The 18,734-nt window shown below is 34.0% G+C and overlaps 3 protein-coding genes across 6 annotated transcripts; 1 reads left to right on the top strand and 2 right to left on the bottom strand.

The window, feature by feature from the left end:
• LOC107613266 (transcription factor MYB48) lies at positions 521-2,178 on the top strand. Of its 3 annotated transcripts, none has more exons than XM_016315192.2 (3): positions 521-764; positions 843-972; positions 1,341-2,178. In XM_016315192.2, exons 1-3 carry the CDS (start codon positions 650-652, stop codon positions 1,819-1,821), a joined length of 726 nt encoding a protein of 241 aa, XP_016170678.1. In that variant the 5' UTR covers positions 521-649; the 3' UTR covers positions 1,822-2,178. The 3 variants fall into 3 exon arrangements, with proteins under 3 accessions (XP_016170678.1, XP_016170677.1, XP_020964248.1); XM_021108589.1 differs by having other exon boundaries at positions 546-735; XM_016315191.2 differs by having other exon boundaries at positions 521-972.
• On the bottom strand, positions 2,917-4,281 carry LOC107613267 (aquaporin TIP1-3). Its single transcript, XM_016315193.2, has 2 exons — positions 3,820-4,281; positions 2,917-3,379 (listed from the first exon to the last, which is right to left on the bottom strand). Exons 1-2 carry the CDS (start codon positions 4,201-4,203, stop codon positions 3,008-3,010), a joined length of 756 nt encoding a protein of 251 aa, XP_016170679.1. The 5' UTR covers positions 4,204-4,281; the 3' UTR covers positions 2,917-3,007.
• On the bottom strand, positions 6,846-8,587 carry LOC107613918. 2 transcript variants are annotated; one of them, XR_001614227.2, is made up of 3 exons: positions 8,371-8,569; positions 8,221-8,263; positions 6,846-7,214 (listed from the first exon to the last, which is right to left on the bottom strand). XR_001614227.2 is itself a non-coding variant. In XM_016316113.2 (2 exons), the coding sequence occupies exons 1-2, from the start codon at positions 8,489-8,491 to the stop codon at positions 8,217-8,219; spliced, it is 168 nt and encodes a 55-aa protein (XP_016171599.1). In that variant the 5' UTR covers positions 8,492-8,587. The 2 variants fall into 2 exon arrangements, 1 of the variants encoding a protein (XP_016171599.1); XM_016316113.2 differs by lacking the exon at positions 6,846-7,214 and having other exon boundaries at positions 8,217-8,263; positions 8,371-8,587.

Genomic DNA, 18,734 nt, shown 5'->3' on the forward strand with positions numbered 1-18,734 from the left:
ACATCTAAAATTTTAGATAAATGAAATAATTTAGAAAAAATGACTAATGTTAACTGAAAGAAATTGATTAGTTAGCATTACTTGTTAAAAAAAAAGTTTATGCTATTTAAATTTACAAAAATACTATTTGTACACTAAAATCAGTCACTAAAATCAGTCACCAATGTATTTGTATATAAATATATGTATGATTTAATTTATTTTTAATATATATATTTATAATTTAATATGTATTTTATATTAGTAGTCGATTTTGATAACTGATTTTAATATACAAATTAAATTTTATAATTGAGATTAAGGAATAAATGGAGTGAAATATCTTTAATATTGAAACACTTGAAATGATTCCGTGCATATATTGAAGTGGGTGATGTCATGGTTTCAAATTGGGCTGAAGCAATTGACAGGAGGAGCATGCGCAGGGGATGAACGGTGGATACGCAACACTACTTATTATAAAAAATAAAAAAAATAAAAATAAATTAGAGATTGTGGAAAGAGGCATATAAATAGTGGATGGTTGCATAGGTGGGCAAAAGCATCATCAGCATCAGGTAAAAAGAGAGAGAAAGAGAGAGAGAATGGGAAAAATGGTTAACGAGGAGCAACAGAAGCAATCGCAGAAGCAGGAATTTCGAAAGGGTCCATGGACGGAGCAGGAGGACTTGAAGTTAGTTTCATTTGTGGGGCTGTTTGGAGACAGGAAATGGGACTTTATAGCAAAGGTTTCAGGTTTGAAGGTGGCGGGAGACACTTGATAGGTAATGCTTATTTGGGCATGATGCTTTTTGAAACCGCCACTCCCTTTAACCACCCAATTCTATATGTTTTCGTTGTAGGTCTCAATCGAACTGGTAAGAGCTGCCGCCTCCGCTGGGTTAACTACCTCCACCCCGGCCTCAAACGTGGCAAGCTCACTCCCTTTGAAGAGAAGCTTGTCTTGGACCTCCACTCCAAGTGGGGCAATAGGTACATCTATCATTCTATCTCAAACAACTCTTGTGTCATCAAATTCTTCACATATAACTCCTCCAATTAAATATATTCAAAACTATAAACTTTCTTTCAAATTTCAAATTTTGATTTATTCCATTGATAAGTAAGTTACGTGAATGCTATCCTACCATCTTTAAAGTAACATGTAAGTTACTCTCTGATATTTCATATTTTAATTAAGTGTTTATTTTAACATGAGTTACTTTAATCTCATGAGAGTTAATAATATCTTGGAAGACGGTAACGACCTGACAGAAGAAAAAAATTGTTATATTAGATATATCTCTGTAATTACTCGTAATAACGGAATTAAATGGTTATATTTCTGACACATACTTAAGATGGTCAAGAATTGCCCGGAAGCTGCCCGGGCGCACGGACAACGAGATCAAGAATTACTTTAGGACTCACATGAGGAAGAAGGCTCAAGAGGAGAAGCGCGCGCTTGCATCACCAAGTTCTTCAAGCTGCCATTCCTCACTCTCTTCAAACAACAACAACAACCAAGCTGTTGATTCGCATGCTTCCAAGAAAGCTGGAGAAGAGAGCTTCTATGACACAGGGGGGCCGGTCATGACTGTGGACTGCTCAACCGATTTGAAGGAAGAAGAAGGGTTCTCCATGGATGATATATGGAAAGATATTGAGCTTTGTGAAGAGAAGAACATTGTTGTTTATGATGGGAATAAGAGTGAAGAGGGTTGCAACTTCTCAAGTCCACCATCATGGGAGTATTCTTCTGACCCACTTTGGGTGATGGATGAACAAAGTGTGTTATTCCCAACTAGTGACCCATATTTTTCCTCATTTCTAACTGGCTAATCATCACTACCATTTATTCTTTTTCCCCCAACATCATCAAATATTTTGTTCATATATAGTAATGTGTGTGCTTTTAGTATTAAGAAACAAAGTCTCTAACATGTGTATAGCTAGCACCATATAATAGTTCCTCCAAGTTTATGGCATGCTTTATTTCTAGCTACTAGATATAGTGTGATATAGCAGAAATAAATTATAATAGCCGCAAGAGTAACTACTACTACTCTATCTATAGTTTCTTATGTCAATGTCCCAATGCCTTGCTTATCTACTTTCAAAAGAAGGCATCTCCAATATGAATATGTTATGTTCTGTTATGAATGTAAAATATCAAGCACTTGTTTATTTTATTGTTTCTATATGCGCCTATACTAATATAGCTCTTCTTTTATTATTAGTTAATTACCATCAAATAATAACATGCAAAGCATATTATATAAGATGAACCAGCAGTGGTGAGGGTGCCATTTGAACATCATAACGTGATCAAAAGAATTTAATTTGTATTAGAATGAAAATTATGCTAGAATAATATATCAATGAGAATAAAATAACTATCTACTTAAAATACAATAAATTAGTTTTTAAATTCGAATATTATAAGATAAAAAAAAAGTATTATTCTGAAATTACAATTTATTGTTGACTGAAAATACATAACTCAAATTATTTCCTTGTAAAAAGTATTATTTTTATCTTAAGGTGTTTTGGCCTTTTATAACATTTTGTGAAGAAATTAACATTGCAAATGACTTCATATGTTTTTATTTTCTTAATATTTTTTTCAGTAGTAATTTTGATTTTTGAGTGTAAGACTTTTCTTAATATAAAGTGAAGATTCTGTATGTGATTGGAATCCTTGATATTAATCAGTTAATTAATCACACTTTTTCTTAATAATGCCCGCATCCAACTTTGTTCTTTTCACACAGAATATGTAATTTTCTCTTTTAATATTATATTATATACGTGCTTCATTATTTATATACGAATCAGGTTCGGGTTCTACTTTAATTTATCCTTTCATCTGTTCAACTAATTAACACTACTACTCTATACATGTTACACACCATGACCACAAAGAAGCATGATGAGTAGCATAACCATCGCATATTCTTCATTATATAAATTACCAAAACCATTATACTCTCAACGAAATTAACATTGCTTCAAATAAAAGGAGATTTTAGAATGGAACATAGCTCATAGGAATCAACTTCAAAAAAAAGAAAAAAACGTCGTAGACAATAGCTGCAATAGCAGAACCAATGAATGGGCCGGCCCAGTAGACCCAGTGGTTGGCCCAAGTCCAGCTTACAACAGCAGGCCCAAAAGACACAGCTGGGTTCATGGATGCACCATCAAATGCCCCACCGGCTAATATGTTAGCACCCACAATGAAGCCAATGGCAATTGGAGCAATGATCCCAACGTCACCCTTCTTTGGGTCCACGGCAGTTGCATACACCGTGTACACGAGACCAAAGGTCATCACAATCTCAAACACCAATGCATTCGATGCTCCAACCCCAGAAGATAGTGCAAATGCAGATGTTTCCTGCACCAGAGGAGAGTGTTGTAGGTTAGAAACATAGCTATTTACTAATTTTTTTTTATAAATTTATTTTTGATACACTCACATGATAATGCGTTTTATATCACATCGGTTCTTTTAGATGACTATTCACGCAATTAATATAAAAAGTTATTTTTATTGATGTGGCGTAATCTAATTTAAGAAAAATATGAGGTGCCAATGGAATATTTGTACAATGCCTACAAGTAGGTTTAGGGAGTATTAGAGAGATATAATCATTACTGTTACATTTTTCCATTAGCTGAAGCTTTTGGAATGAGTGGTATCATGACATGTTATTAGAACTCTAAATTCGAAAGGTCAAGAGTTCGATTTTTGGTTAACTATTTTGCACTTACAATAAATCAAAATTAAATTATTTTTTTATAGTCTTAAAACTTTTGAGAGAAGTTAATACTTACGAGTCCGGCTGTGGCGAATTTAAGGAGCAAGCAAGCAACAACGGAGCCAAGCAACTGAGCAATCCAATAGAGAATGGTTCTGAGGAGAGTGATGTGGCCACCAATGAAAGCGCCGAAAGTGACGGCAGGGTTGACGTGGCCGCCGGAGATGTTGGCGGCAACGGAGACTGCAACAAAGAGAGCAAAGGCGTGAGACAATGATGCTGCCACTACGCCAGCTGGTGTTGCTGCGCCATTGTTTGTCAACTTATTATAAGCCATGCCGGAGCCTTGTCCGGCGAAAACAAAGATAAGCATTGAGATGAACTCAGCAAGTGCGGCCTTAAGCGCATCGCTTTGCCTCAACTCAGAAGCATTTCCAATCACAATTTTAGAGATCGGCATTCTTCTTAATTGTTTTCTTTCAACGTTGGAGCTTAGAATAATGCTTCACTCGATTTGTTGCTCTCACCTTTGCTGCAATGCTGGTTTTTATATATGGAGTGTTAAGGCACGAAGAGCAAAATTCAAAAAGAGGGGGGAGGTTGCCTCCTATTGGCTCTCGTGAAGCCACGTGTACGGTTTGATGGCAATTCTGTGGCTGTGCCAAGACTTTTGACCGACCATTGCCCCATGGTGGGTCCATCAATCATGGCCTGAGCTTTTGGACCAAACACACATTTTCTTTTGTAGAAAACGGTGTGGTAGTTGTGTTGGATTTATTATCATTCATTATCACTCATTATTGTTCATTATTATCATCTTTCATTAGCGGTGTTGTCTATGAACAATGAGCTCATTTCGTTTTCTTGAAACTGATTTTATCATATGATGCTCTAAACTAGGCTGTTTACCGTGGAGTAGAGTCCACGTCAATGTAATCTTCCGAAGCTTCATCTTTAATCTTATAATTATTATGTGAAGTGTAATTAACGATGATAACTATGTTACATAAGTTTCAATACTAAGCTGCAAGTTCAAACAAAGAAGCCGATACATTTTTGTCATTTCTAAATGCCTAAATGTTTAATGAGTTTTTTTTAGAGAAGTTGGACACTAGTGGTTTTGACTTGAGTACTTAAGCATCTTTGATCTGTACTTGTAATCTTGCATCAAACTCAAGTACTCACCATTATACAAAACAATAATATTAATAAGCAATGCAATAATGCACAGAATTGACATGCCTCTTATATATTAGACTCTGTATTTGTCCACAAATATGAAAGATTAACAGCCACACCTCACAGCGATGGCATCTAAGAAATTCTCACAATTTTTAAGATTATCCGCTGCTTCTTGATGATAATTTAATTTGTTTATTATGGACGGCTGAAAGGGCTAATGAACTATAAACCAAGTTGCCTTTTAATTTTGTTAATCTTGCCATAATGAGAACAACACTACAGATAGATCTCTCTCCATGGATATAACCACTTCCCACAAAATTATTGGGACGGTTTTATGTGTTCATCTCTAATATTTCATGAATAAGGCTGAATGCTTAATTACCATGTGTGATACATGTTCTTCATGACAACAGAACTTCGATGAAAAAGCCTATAAAATCTGACACCATACAGAAAAGGCAAACATTTTTATGGACGTTAATGCTATGTTTGGAAGGGAAACAGAAACTGAGACAAAGATTAAGACAGAGATTGAATTAAGTCTTTATATTATGTTTGGTATAAAACATATTAGACTAAATTATTTTTTAATATCATATTTGGTTTAAAATAAATATAGAGAATTAGAGATTGAGATATAGATTTAAAATTTGAAAAGTTAAACAAGAGTATTTCTAAAAAAAATGTTATAAAAATTTAAGTCTTCGTCCCTAAAAATTTTAATCTCCTATGTAATCTGAAGTAATGAGTAAAGGTATAAAATAAACCAAAAGAGCAGAAATTGTTTCCTCGAGATTGTTTCCTATGAAGATGAAAAAGCATAGATTTAAAAGGTATTAAAGCGAGAAAATCTGGATATATAACCGTATAAGCATAAGTAAGAGATACGCTAAAGATAATTCTCGAATCCAATTTGCTCAAGATTAGTGACCTTAGGGCTTAGGCTAATGCAATAACATGCATACATAGGAATCATCTGCATTTGCCTAGTTTGCCTCTACTTCTTGTGCATGAGTATAGTCTTCCTTTTGCCTAATCTGAAAACCATTTTTTTTTCCAAGGGAACTTGCATTGGTTACAAAGAATATATATGTATGTTTTATCTATAAAGAAAGCTTGAATGCGTATGCACAAGACTAAATGGATTGTCCTCTTGAGGTAGGAATGTAAGACAGTAAGATCCCAATAAGACATGCTAGTTTTGTTATTTTGTTATGGCAAGCAAGCTGGTACAAAAGTAATTGCTTTCGCACTGGTAGAAAAGCGTGTTACTTTTCTAAAAATTGATATGGTATTGACTATTGAGTGTTTGAATGTGAGCTTTAGTAGCAGCTCAAATTTTCAATCCACAAAGATGAGCTCTCGAAGAGACCAATGACCAGTAAAATTAAAAACTGGTTATTTGAATGTTAAATTTGAATTACGAAGAGAGAAAATAATTGGAAAAAAAAAAAAAAGACAGCACCGTGTGATTGAGCAACAGGTGTTTTGCCTGAATTTGGGTGTTATTTGTTTTTGAGTTGTGTGAAATATGGTGGAATTGGTATTGAATTCAAGAAACTTTCATTGTATATTTGAAATTATATTAAAACACGAATCGGGGCAACTCTGAAATATTGTTGGCAGCTACATTGATCTCCCTAGCTGCAGGAATTCGATCAAATACTTGCCTTTAAATTTCAAACTACCAAAAAAGGAATACCACCCGAACATGTGGACCGAGTGTAAAACTCAGTTAATTTACCACAGGACAATAGCGATACAGTTACCTCAGAATCATTTCCCAAAATGCCATCGTTAAAAGCCAGTTCCATTTTATAAAAATTAAAACTAAAAAAAGTGGATGTTGCGCTTACAAAGAAATGATTTATCTAAAAATATGGCAACAGAGCCTTAGGCTATGCACTCAAGAATTACTGGGTTGCAGAGAAACATCACTTAAGGATGCTCATGAACAGATCCAAAAAGCCCCAAAATACATTATTAACACTACTATTTTTGCAAGATTAACCATTGGCATTGTTGCAAAATAAAGAGAAACCTCCAAGTATGATCATTGTCACAATAAAGTAATCAAAAAGTGAGAACTTCGGAATTTCTTAATATGAATTTAATCTAAGAAAACAAAAGAAATTGTAAACAGGGAGACAGCGAGAGTGAGTAAACAACATCTCTCTTCAGTTATTACAATTTATGAAGCTAAAGCAAGCAAAGCTCTAGGAACAGCTCACACAATGCGCAAAGCTGGTGCTATCGTTCCATTCAGAAGTCACTTATTCCTTATTCCTGGAAAAGTGAGGAAAAGTGTGTCAAATTAACATAATTTGAAAACCTTTATGCATGGATTAGAAGTGATAACCAGGTAATCAACTATTCACAAATTGGTTCTTACACAAAATAAGCAAAAATAAGATGGAGAACCATTCACAGAACACTACAAGTTATCAGTAATTATAAAGCAAAATTAATTGATTGGTCTCATGAAAATTAATCATATTACTATAAATTGATGCTAGATATCATCACTGCAAGCTCATAACACTACATAATCACTGAAACCAAACCAATATCACACTTAACTTCTGTGTAAATGCAAAGATAATAACAAGTTTAACATGCAATTCAATACTTTGCTTGAATCAACATAAAAATTGTATATCAAGTGCTCAACAGCTCAACCACATTCCAAAATATTACAGTTCAATGAGGAAAAGTTTTGAATGCCATCACACCCCCTTGGAAGACGCATTAACTAAATAAAAGATGAGAGACTAGAGCTAGGGAGTAGGGATGAAGAATGCACGGGCAAACCCATCCAGAACCAACACAATAAATAAAAGTAACCGATCCATTTGTTTAATTCTTGAGCAATTAATATCAATCCAATGGTTGAATTAGATTGGATTATAATGGGCGTGTAGTATTTTCACTATTTTGTCACCCTTAGATGAGGACTAAATAAAAATGAGCTTGCAGATTTTAGCATTGCATTGCTACCATGGTCAACAATTGAGAAATGAAAGCTATACTTCTGTTCTAATCAACTGCTTGAACAAACTATGCAGGGAAAAAAAGAAAGGGGGGAGGGGTGGGGAACCAAATCATAGTTTAAGAATCTAAAAGATGAGATCTCCAACACAGGGGAATCAGACATTGCACGAATCATGTGTATTCAAACTAAAATGATTCGAAATTTTTTCCACAATCGGAATCGCGAGAAGCAAATCTATACCCAAAAAAAAGGCCAAAATACGTTAAAAGGAAAGTTAGGGTTTGGAGGGTGGAGAATTACCTCCTGTGCTGCTGAACGAATGGCGATTTTTTGGCATCCTCCTCTGCGAAATCGAAGGGACAATCAATTAGATTCCGAACAAAATTCAAAGATGAAATTCAACAAATTATTAAAAAGAAAATTATTTAAGAAGAAAGGAGGAGTTAGTACCAGTAAGACTGAGAGAGAATTTGGTTACAATGAACCCGCTGGTGGCAAATCCAACGAGGAAGGGCCAGTTGCGCTTGAATTCGCGCTTGAAGAACACAGGCCATGGATCGAAAAGACGCATTTTTCTCCGGCGCAGCTAACTCCTTTCTCTCTTTCTCTTACTCTTTCTCTTTCGCTTGAGCTTGAGCTTCTCTCTCCCTTTACACGCATATATATACCACGCCTTCATTTTTTTGGTCGTCGTAATTAGAAGCCCATTTAACAAGAAAGAAAAAAAGTGGGCCTAATAAATGAGGCCCATTATTTTTGCCCAGTTAACGAGGCCCAATCTTAGTTAAAATATTAAACTTGGTTATTGTAGGGCATCTACAAAAAATTACACTCCTGGACCCAAAAAACGTCACACTAAAAATTGGATCTGATGTGAAAAAAAAAAGTGAAAAGATAATATGAGTAAGGTGAATGCTATGGTGCCTATTAGATATATATATATATAGGTGAATGTTATGGTGCCTAAAACATAGTACCTAACTTACTAAAAAAGGCAAAGAAATAATATTTAATAAATTTTAAATATTTTATGTTTATTTTATACATTTTATTTTTTACTTATAAAAGCAAGTTAGGCAATTTAGGCACCACAATGAAAAGCACCATAGAATTCACCTATGAGTAATTAATTACTGTTGAATTTGTAATTTTTATTATGTATGGGTTGTTCTATCTTGATTCAAAAGTGATTGAATTTTCATTTTTTCACTTTACGAATATCCTAACTTTGTAATAACAATCTGTTTGTTAGTAATTCAATATCACTGAATGATTCTCCACTTGAAATTTGAAATAAATAAGGTTTTAGCTCAACTCATTCCTGCCAAATACATGATATTATTCTTTGAACGGCAATTTTTCATATTTTCAGTTTTAAATATAAAGAATTATATATAAAAAATTAGGAATTTCTAATTATTTGATTTGTTCAAACTTCTTGTTGGAAAGTTTTGAATTTAAGCTCAGCTTTCCCTCTGTCGTTATCGTTTTATATATTTATGTATCAAGCACAACATCCATAGATACGAAAAGCATGACTAGAAGATATTTATATGGTGATGATAAGTGGATCACGAGCTATATATGTAGATATTTATATTTGTATATAATTGTCGGTGGTACAGATATATATGTTTTTGGAATATTATATACAATACCACCTAGAAAGTAAGAATACACTAGTTTATCATGATTTCATTATTTAGTTAATTTTAAGTTACATCTCAGTTCCACGTTTTTACCATACGAAGAATATAATCATTATTCATTCAAAATGTTACTTCAAAGAGAGATTTAAATGTAAAAGGTTCCCTTCATTTTGTTCCCTTGATTCCATCTTCGTTACCTTTTCACAAGAAGCCCAAACTATTGGAATGATTATTGTTGGAGCGCTTAGCTTATTACTTATTAGTACATAAATACATATTATTCCCTTTCTTCAATCATGAGGCAACACGGTTTTCTCTTGACTAACTCAGCTCCTAGCTAAAATCATTACAATAATAGTGCATGTTGCTTTGCTCTCGTTGAATGCATGGTTTGACCATTATTCCAATTAGTGCCTTCATTATATATATTCCACTAACCTTGCTTGCTTCATTTCTTTTACGGGCCTAGGTCATTATCATTATTAGGTCCTTTATCTTCTAGATTATTTCAAAATATATAGATGTGCCTTTCTAATATAAATGCATTATTGACTCTAAATTATGATTTTTCCCTTAAGAAAATTTAATAGCTCTTTTTCTTTTTTTTTAAATAGTAGTTTTCAAACTAAATTATTCAGTAAATTGCTTCATGAGAAGGGAAGAGAATATATAATTGACGTGTGTGGTGTTTCTTTTTTTTTCTGCCGTCACAAACCTACCCATTCACCAACTTTGCCTCCCTAACTATAATGTACCAACATATATATCTCAGATAAGCCCTTGTCACTCCTGCTAGATTATATATTTGGACTAACTCTGAAGCTTTTATGTTTTTAGCTTTTTAATTTTCCTGCTTTAATTTGTTATATACTGTTGAGTCAAACCAAACTCCAACTACCTTTTTCGCATATAAAAATAAATAAATAAGAAAAATGTTAGGGCCAACAACTTTGTGATTTGTAGCCATCAAATAGTTATTAATGATGATTTTAATGGTGTAAGATGGGTGTGAAATTTCATCCAATGACTCATTTTTTTTTACTAGTTATATGCTGGTCAAAATTTAATAAAGTTTGCTCTTTGCAAAGATCATTCATTTTTGACCGCGTGTTTAAATCAGTTATCAATTTTACCTTTTCAGGATCCAATGTTACAAGTAATAATCGCTTCATTACTGAGAGAATCGCACCCTGTATGCATATATCGGCTTACTGTTTATGATTGGTTGTTGGCATCATCATAACATCTTAGCTATATATAGAACTCTTATACAAAAACAACTATTTCTCACTGTATATTAAAATCAAGTCACTAAAATAAATTATTAATATAAAAATAATACTTTTATGTATCTACTACACGTGGACTGTACTACTAGGAAATTAGAAAAGAAAATTAAAAAAAAAAGATAATAATTAAGACTGGATGTATGAAAAATGTGAAATGAAGTTTCATTTCTACGATAGTGCACGTGTTAAGCATTTCTGAAATGCAAGTATATGTAAGTTAAGGTATAGTAGCTAAGCTAGCTAGCTAGGTGGAGATCAGCACAAGGTGCAAGTTGGATAGACACAGACATGATGTTCATGTATATAGCCACATATATATGCATATCTCTCTCTTTAATTTGAACTTTTGCATCATGGAAGAGCATCCACTACACAGTGCAAACCCAACTAGACTACTATTCTTGATTTGGTTTCTGCTGCTACGGTAACGGTCTTTGTATTTTGCCAATGACGCCAAGCCTCGATGGAGGTCAATGAGTTGCGTGGCATGCATGGACCGTATATGCAATTGCATGTGCATTTCCGCCACGTGTCACGTAATAACGGCCAATGGGTATGCGCGCGAGGCGTGTTCCGTTACGGGCCCCACATGATTTGTACCTAACGCCCATGTGCCACCCCCACCCTATTAGTATTATCATGATAAAAACAACCTCCCACATTCCAATTAATTTAACCCTCTAATAAATAAGAATAAATTCTCACAAAAAATCGAACTCTTGACTTTTAGGATCTAATGTTTTAATATTATGTCATGATACCATTTATCTCAAAAACTTCAGTTGATGAAAAAAGATAACATTAATAATTATATTTCTAATATTTTCTAAATTTTCATTGTATATATTGTATAAATATTCTATTAGCTCCTCATACTTTTCTTAAATTGTATTACCAATAGTATAATCTTTGATATGGATAGGACTATATTATATCATATGTAAGCTAACTTGTTAAAGCTATGATGTAACAAGGGACAAAAGCCTTGGCTATTATGCAAAGTCTCCTAATACATGCATGTGTATGTGAACTCAAAATAAACAAAACTAAACAGAAAATCAGGGGTGGAGGCAAATATTCCATCCAACTTGTAACACGTGTCGGTCACGACGTACTATGGTAATAGTATTTTATCTTTTTTTTTTTAAAATATTTCGTTATTCATACTCATCTAGATATATAATAACATTTATTATCTTATATGAAAAATCAAATTAAGAAATATAAGCAAGGATGCATGATTGGGTCGACAGGTAAAGTCGTTACCCGTTAGAGAAGAGTGGAGGTAAAAGCCCAAGTGGTCTCCACTTTATTGGACCATTCTTCCAACTTAGACAAATACAATTACAACAATGCCCCTAGAAGCATTCACAACCACAACCATAGCACATAGGTTTGCATGCTTTACCACAAACATTTAGCTGCAATTTCTCGTCTCCTATGACTATGACCGTAATTAAATTGGGTTTAAACATTACAATAATTTATCTCCACCATTATTGCAAGCTACACTTTCTTTTTTTCTATGATTATTTTCTTTCATTTTTCATTTGGAAGCAATTGCTTGTTTATATACACATCGTATTGAACGATGAGAAGTCTAGTTCGTAATTTAAAATTATCCTTTAATTAGGAAGCTAATGAAGCGAAGGGTGGTTAACTTCATCGATCAACCTTCTATTTATAGTTTTATACTATGATGATGAGAAGAGCGCAATAAATTAAATAATTTAGTTGGCTAACATATTTTTTGTGTAACCGAATTGCGGGAAGAGGTATAAAATAAAATAATTGACCGATTAAAAGTATTTAAGGTTGATTATATAGATGTATGCACACGCATAAATGCATGTTATTGTGAGCGGCCGCAAGCTAGATTCATTGTATTGAAAAGTGTGACTTTTATTTTAAGCACCATTTGTCGTATGCCATGCTTTCTTTTCTAAACGATAATCTTAACTTGTTGTATTGGATTTTTCCTCCTTTAACTGAAACTCAAAATTACAAATAATGGTTCTCAAATAGTACTGGGTAAAGGAATAATATCTAGCAATGGATTAATTGTTCAAATTCGGGAAACTTGTGACTCGAGCTCAAAGAAAAAGAAGAGATTCAGATTAAAGAAAAGGTTTGGTACACAAATTTAAGTGGTGAACCTCACAAATCAGGAGTGGGAGGTTGCTGTTATATAGTAAAGTTAACTCAGCATAGGTAACCTAACTAATTTGCTAAAATAATGTTACAGCTAGTTACAGCTAACTTAAAGCATAGCCAATCTAACTGATTTGCTAAAATGATGTTATTAGCTTAAGGGTATCAACATCCCCCCTCAAGCTGGATAGTGAAAATTCACTAATCCAAGCTTGGAATACATCTGCTTGAAGGGCCCAGGAGGCAAAGCTTTGGTGAATACATCAGCTGTTTGGTGAGCTGAAGAGATTGGCAGTAGCTTGAGTATCCCAACTTGAACCTTTTTCCTTGTGATATGGCAATCCACTTCTATATGTTTGGTTCGCTCATGAAAGACGGGATTGGCAGCGATATGGAGTGCGGATTGATTGTCGCAGTACATTGTGAAAGGCTTTGGATGATCGACATTGAGGTCCTTGAGGAGATAAAGGAGCCATTGTCCTTCGATGGAACCAAGGGCCATTGCCCTGTATTCAGCCTCGGATGAGGAGCGAGCCACCGTGGCTTGTTTCTTGCTCTTCCAAGAGATGAGGGAAGTGCCAAGAAAGAAGCATTGTCCAGAGATAGAACGACGTGTATCGGCACAGGTCGCCCAATCAGAATCTGTGTAGCCAGATAAAGAGAGGTCAGAGTCGCTGCTGAAGAAAAGACCAGCTGCTGGAGAGGCTTTGAGATAGCGAAGAAGATGCATGCCAGCTCTATAATGATCATTAGTAGGACAATCTAGATATTGACTAAGTTTGCTGACCGCGAAAGAGATGTCCGGACGTGTGTTAGTAAGGTAGATGAGGCGCCCAATGAGTTGCCTATACTTGGTTGTATCTTCGAGTCTAGTGCCTGAAGTCTTTGTAAGTTGAGAGTTGTAACACATGGGAGTGGAAACAGGTTTGGATGTTAACATACCAAAATCTTTGAGGAGATCAAGGGTATATTTTCGTTGATAGAGAGCAATTCCCTTACTATTTCGAGCAATTTTTTTCCATATAAAATGCTAAATGGTGAGTTCTTCTTTAGCTTAATGCTAGGTATTCTATTCATCAAGTACACAGCATGATGTATTGCATGAGGCCAAAGACATTTGTGAAGGTTTGATTGAAAAATAAGACCTCTAGCAATGTTAAGAATGTGTTGGTGCATCCTTTCCACAACGCCATTTTGTTGTGGAGTTTCTACACATGAAGTTTGATGAATGATACCTTTAGATTGGTAAAAAGAGGTGAGATTAAATTCTGGACCATTATCAGATCGAATGGCCTTTATTGTTTTGTCGAATTGAGTTTCTATCAAGAAAATAAGTTTTTAACCAAATTTGAAACTTCAGATTTCAGTTTGAGAAAATGTACCCATGTATATCTACTCTTATCTTCAACTATTGTCAAAAAATATTTGAAACCGTTGGTTGAAGGAATGGAAATTGGTCCCCATATATCAAAGTGTACTAAATCAAAAAATTCATTAGATGTAGTAGAACTAACAGGAAAGGGAAGTCTCTTTTGTTTAGAGAAATGGCAAATATCACATGGTTGTTTAAATTCTTTACCATCTACAAAAGGATAAATGTCATGCATCAATTGCAAAGTATCTTTTGGTATATGACCTAGTCTAAGGTGCCACAGATTATTAATATTGCTAGTGCAACTTATTGTGCTATTGGAAAGAGAAGTGTCATTGCGGCATGCTCCATCATGTGTAGTATGTGGAATTTGTGATTGTTGAATGAGAGATGAGGCAGAATTTTGAACCAGTTTAGTGTTGGGTTGAATAGTCAAAGAGTATAATCCTCTATTTTTCTCAGCTGTGCCAATCGTCCTCCATGTATTCAAATCCTGTATCTCACAGCTCTTGTCAGTGAAAGAAGCTTTGCAGTGTAAGTTTTTAGTTATTTGAGAAATTGAAATAAGATTGAAATTGAAATTAGCAATGTATAAAACATTTGTAAGATAAAGATCTTTTGAAAAAAGAATGGTTCCAGAAATAGAAGTGGTAGTATGAGAACCATTAGGTAATTTGACTAAAATTGGTTTTATATGAGTGTAGTTGATAAAATCAGTAAGTGTGTGACAGACATGATCAGTGGCTCCTGAATCAAGTATCCAAGAGTTGGAATAAAATGATTTCAATGACAAGAGATGTGATATGTGTGTGCTCATGTGTAGGGTGTGAGTAGGAATACCTGACTCTGAAGAATTGATTGTGGCACCAAGAGACTGAGAAGGGGATTGTTGCAGTAAAGCTATGAGTGCTTGTTTTTGATCTTGAGTGAAAGAGAGCTCAGCACTACTACCTTCTTGTTGTGGAACAAGGATTTGACCTCTACTTTCATCAGATTCTGCAGTGGTCATCACATTCATTGTTAATGTGTTGTGCTTTTGTTGTTGCTTGAGATGGGGTGGTAAACCATGCTTTTTGTAGCAGGTGTCTACAAGATGACCAGTCTTGTGACAGTAGGAGCAAGTTTTGGATGGTGGCCTTCCAAAACGGCCACCTCTTCCTCTAACCCCTCTACCTCGCCCTCGAGTAGCCAGATGCTGAAATCCAAGAGAGGTGTCAAAACTGGATTGAGCAGCTAGAATTGTTTTTGATTCAAGAATGTCAGGGGTGGTTAATTGTCGTTCTTGCTGGGTCAAGAGTGCAAAGGCATCATTGATTGTTGGGAGTGGCTTCATTAATATGATATGTGATCTCGCTACAGCATATTGTTCGTTGAGACCCCTTAAAAACCTAACTAAGTAGCGGTCTTTTCTATAATTTCTAACAACACTTAGTCCACAAGTACAAGATTCTCCACAATTGCAATGAGGAATTGGCTGAAAGATGTCTAATTCTTGCCATACAGCTTTCAATTTAGTGAAGTATGAAGTAATGCTCAACTCACCTTGTTTGATGGAGAACAACTCTTCCTCAAGTGTAGCTATTCTAAACACGTCCCCCTGAGAGTATCGATGTTAGAGATCACGCCAGATATCAGCAGCATTGTCATTCCATATTACACTATGAAGAATTTCTTCACTGATCGAAGAAGCTAGCCAAGACACTATATGAGTATTGCACTTCTCCCAAGCCATGAAATTGGGGTCATTTTCTTGAGGTTTCGGGAGACTTCCATCCACAAAACAGAGCTTGTTCTTTCCTTTTAGCGCCAATGTCATGGCTCTTGACCATGTGCTGTAATTATGAGTGGTTAACACAACGTTAATGATGGAGATGCCAGGATTTTCTCCATGATGCAAGAAATAAGGGCTTGATGGGTCAGAGATAGAATTGACTTGAGTTCTGGGTATATGTGATTGAAGGTTGGATATTTGAGATAATAAACGAGCTAGGTTTTGAAGATCAGAAATTGAAAAATTTGAATTCGGGTTTTTATTGTTGGACCCTGGATTCACCCGTGTGCCATAGTTGTTTAAGAAAAGAGAAGAAAGAATTTGAGGTTGAGAAGATGAAGGAACACGAACGGAGTCACAAGACGCTCACCGCACCATGTTCAAATTCGGGAAACTTGTGACTCGAGCTCAAAGAAAAAGAAGAGATTCAGATTAAAGAAAAGGTTTGGTACACAAATTTAAGTGGTGAACCTCACAAATCAGGAGTGGGAGGTTGCTGTTATATAGTAAAGTTAACTCAGCATAGGTAACCTAACTAATTTGCTAAAATAATGTTACAGCTAGTTACAGCTAACTTAAAGCATAGCCAATCTAACTAATTTGCTAAAATGATGTTATTAGCTTAAGGTATCAACATTAATATTGAACAATCCAATGTTTCATCACATCATATTTTATGGACAACAAGTGAAGTAAGTTCCTTCGATATATCGTCTAAGATGAGGAACAATACATTCTTATTAGCATTCGATTATAGGTTTGGATAATGAAAAGTACCCCTAACTAGGGGTGCACATGGGCCGGGTGAAGCCAAGTTTGATGTGACCCAAATCCGACCCGAAATATATACCGGGTCTATTCATGAGACCCGAACCCGGCCCTAAACCCGATGAAATCAATACACTTTCGGGCCACAATTATACCGGGTAAAAATCAGATAAAAATCGGGCCGTTAACATTACATTACGTTGATACCTTCTTGTAAGCTAGCATGTAAAAATATCCAAATTTTCAAGACTCCAACCATTATTTAACATGGTAAAATTCACTTGGAAAAATATAACAAGAACCAACACTTCTTCAAAGTTAAAGCATAACCACAATCAATACTAAAGTATAACCACAATCAATACTAATATTGTCTAATAATACCAAATATTTAAATCAATACAAATAACACAATATTATGCATTAGTCTAAAGTTTTTTGCATTCTAAACATAAAAATATTAACTTATAGTCTTATAATGACTAATAACACAAAATATTAAGATTTACAATACTTAAATTCCACATAAGAATAGTTATGATCCATCACTAATAACATAAAATATTAATTGTGTATGATGACCGGGTCACCGGGCCGACTTCGGGTGACTCGAGCTATGACTCGGACCCGACCCGAAATAATGACCGGGTCTATTTTTGAGACCCTTACCCGACCTTAAATCTAATGAAATCACACCAAATTAATCCAAAAGTGTTCGGGACCGGACCGGACCTTCGGACCGGGCGGGGTCTGTGCACCCCTACCCCTAACTTTCTTTTAAGAATCAAAAGTACAAGTTTACAAGTTCTTTTATTTGTCTAATTATACTTTTAAAAAGCATGAATATCTCTCCAATAAATATCAACAGAGCTACCCTTACTCTTTGTGATGCCTTTGGTAGAAGTTAGTAGAAGACTTTTTTCTTACAAACAAATGGAAAATATATAATTTAACAAATATTAAGGACTAATACTAGTATTAGTCAACACTTTATTATTATACTATCAAGAATTAAAATTTAATATTTAGAATTTCAAATTTAGTATTTAAAGTATAAAGTGTTAGAATCAATTTAGATTGATGGGTTTAGTAATTAGCTCACTAATTTATTTAAATAAATATCAAATGTTTAAATTTTATCTTGTGCGGCAGTACAAATTTTTAAATAAAATTTAAATTTATAATAGATTAATTTTTTATCTATTAGACTAAAAAATATCATAAAAAATAAAAAATATATTAGCCAAATATTAATAAAAAAATAACAAATTTTGTTAAGCATGTAACATTATATTACTCAATCATTTATTAGGCCATAAAATTATATTTTGTTAAGCATGTAACATTATATTACTCAATCATTTATTAGGCCATAAAATTATATCTTACAACATTTGCAATATAAATCTTACTATATTTGTATATGAAGTTAAGAACAATTCCAATAGAATTAATTTTGAGTATCACTATAAATGAACTGATATAAAATTAAAATTTGTATTGGATGTTATTTTTAAAATGCTATTGATATTAATAAAGAAATAAAAGAAGAGTTGCCACCTGTTTAAACACATTAAATGAATACTAATGGTATTATTGTAACATTATTTTATTGTAATGTTGTAATAAAGACTCGGCCAACATTTACTCAAATAAATGAAATGCATTCAGTTGTACTCTGTATTTTATTACTTTATTTTTTTTATTATTTTCTTATCAATTTAATAGAAAAATAAATCCAGATAAGTTGAATATAAATTTTTATCAATTTTACTCTATTTTTTATTATGTTTAATTAGGTAATATTTTAAAAT

The sequence above is a fragment of the Arachis ipaensis genome, chromosome B08 (assembly GCF_000816755.2).
Source record: "Arachis ipaensis cultivar K30076 chromosome B08, Araip1.1, whole genome shotgun sequence".
Taxonomy (NCBI): Eukaryota; Viridiplantae; Streptophyta; class Magnoliopsida; order Fabales; family Fabaceae; genus Arachis; species Arachis ipaensis.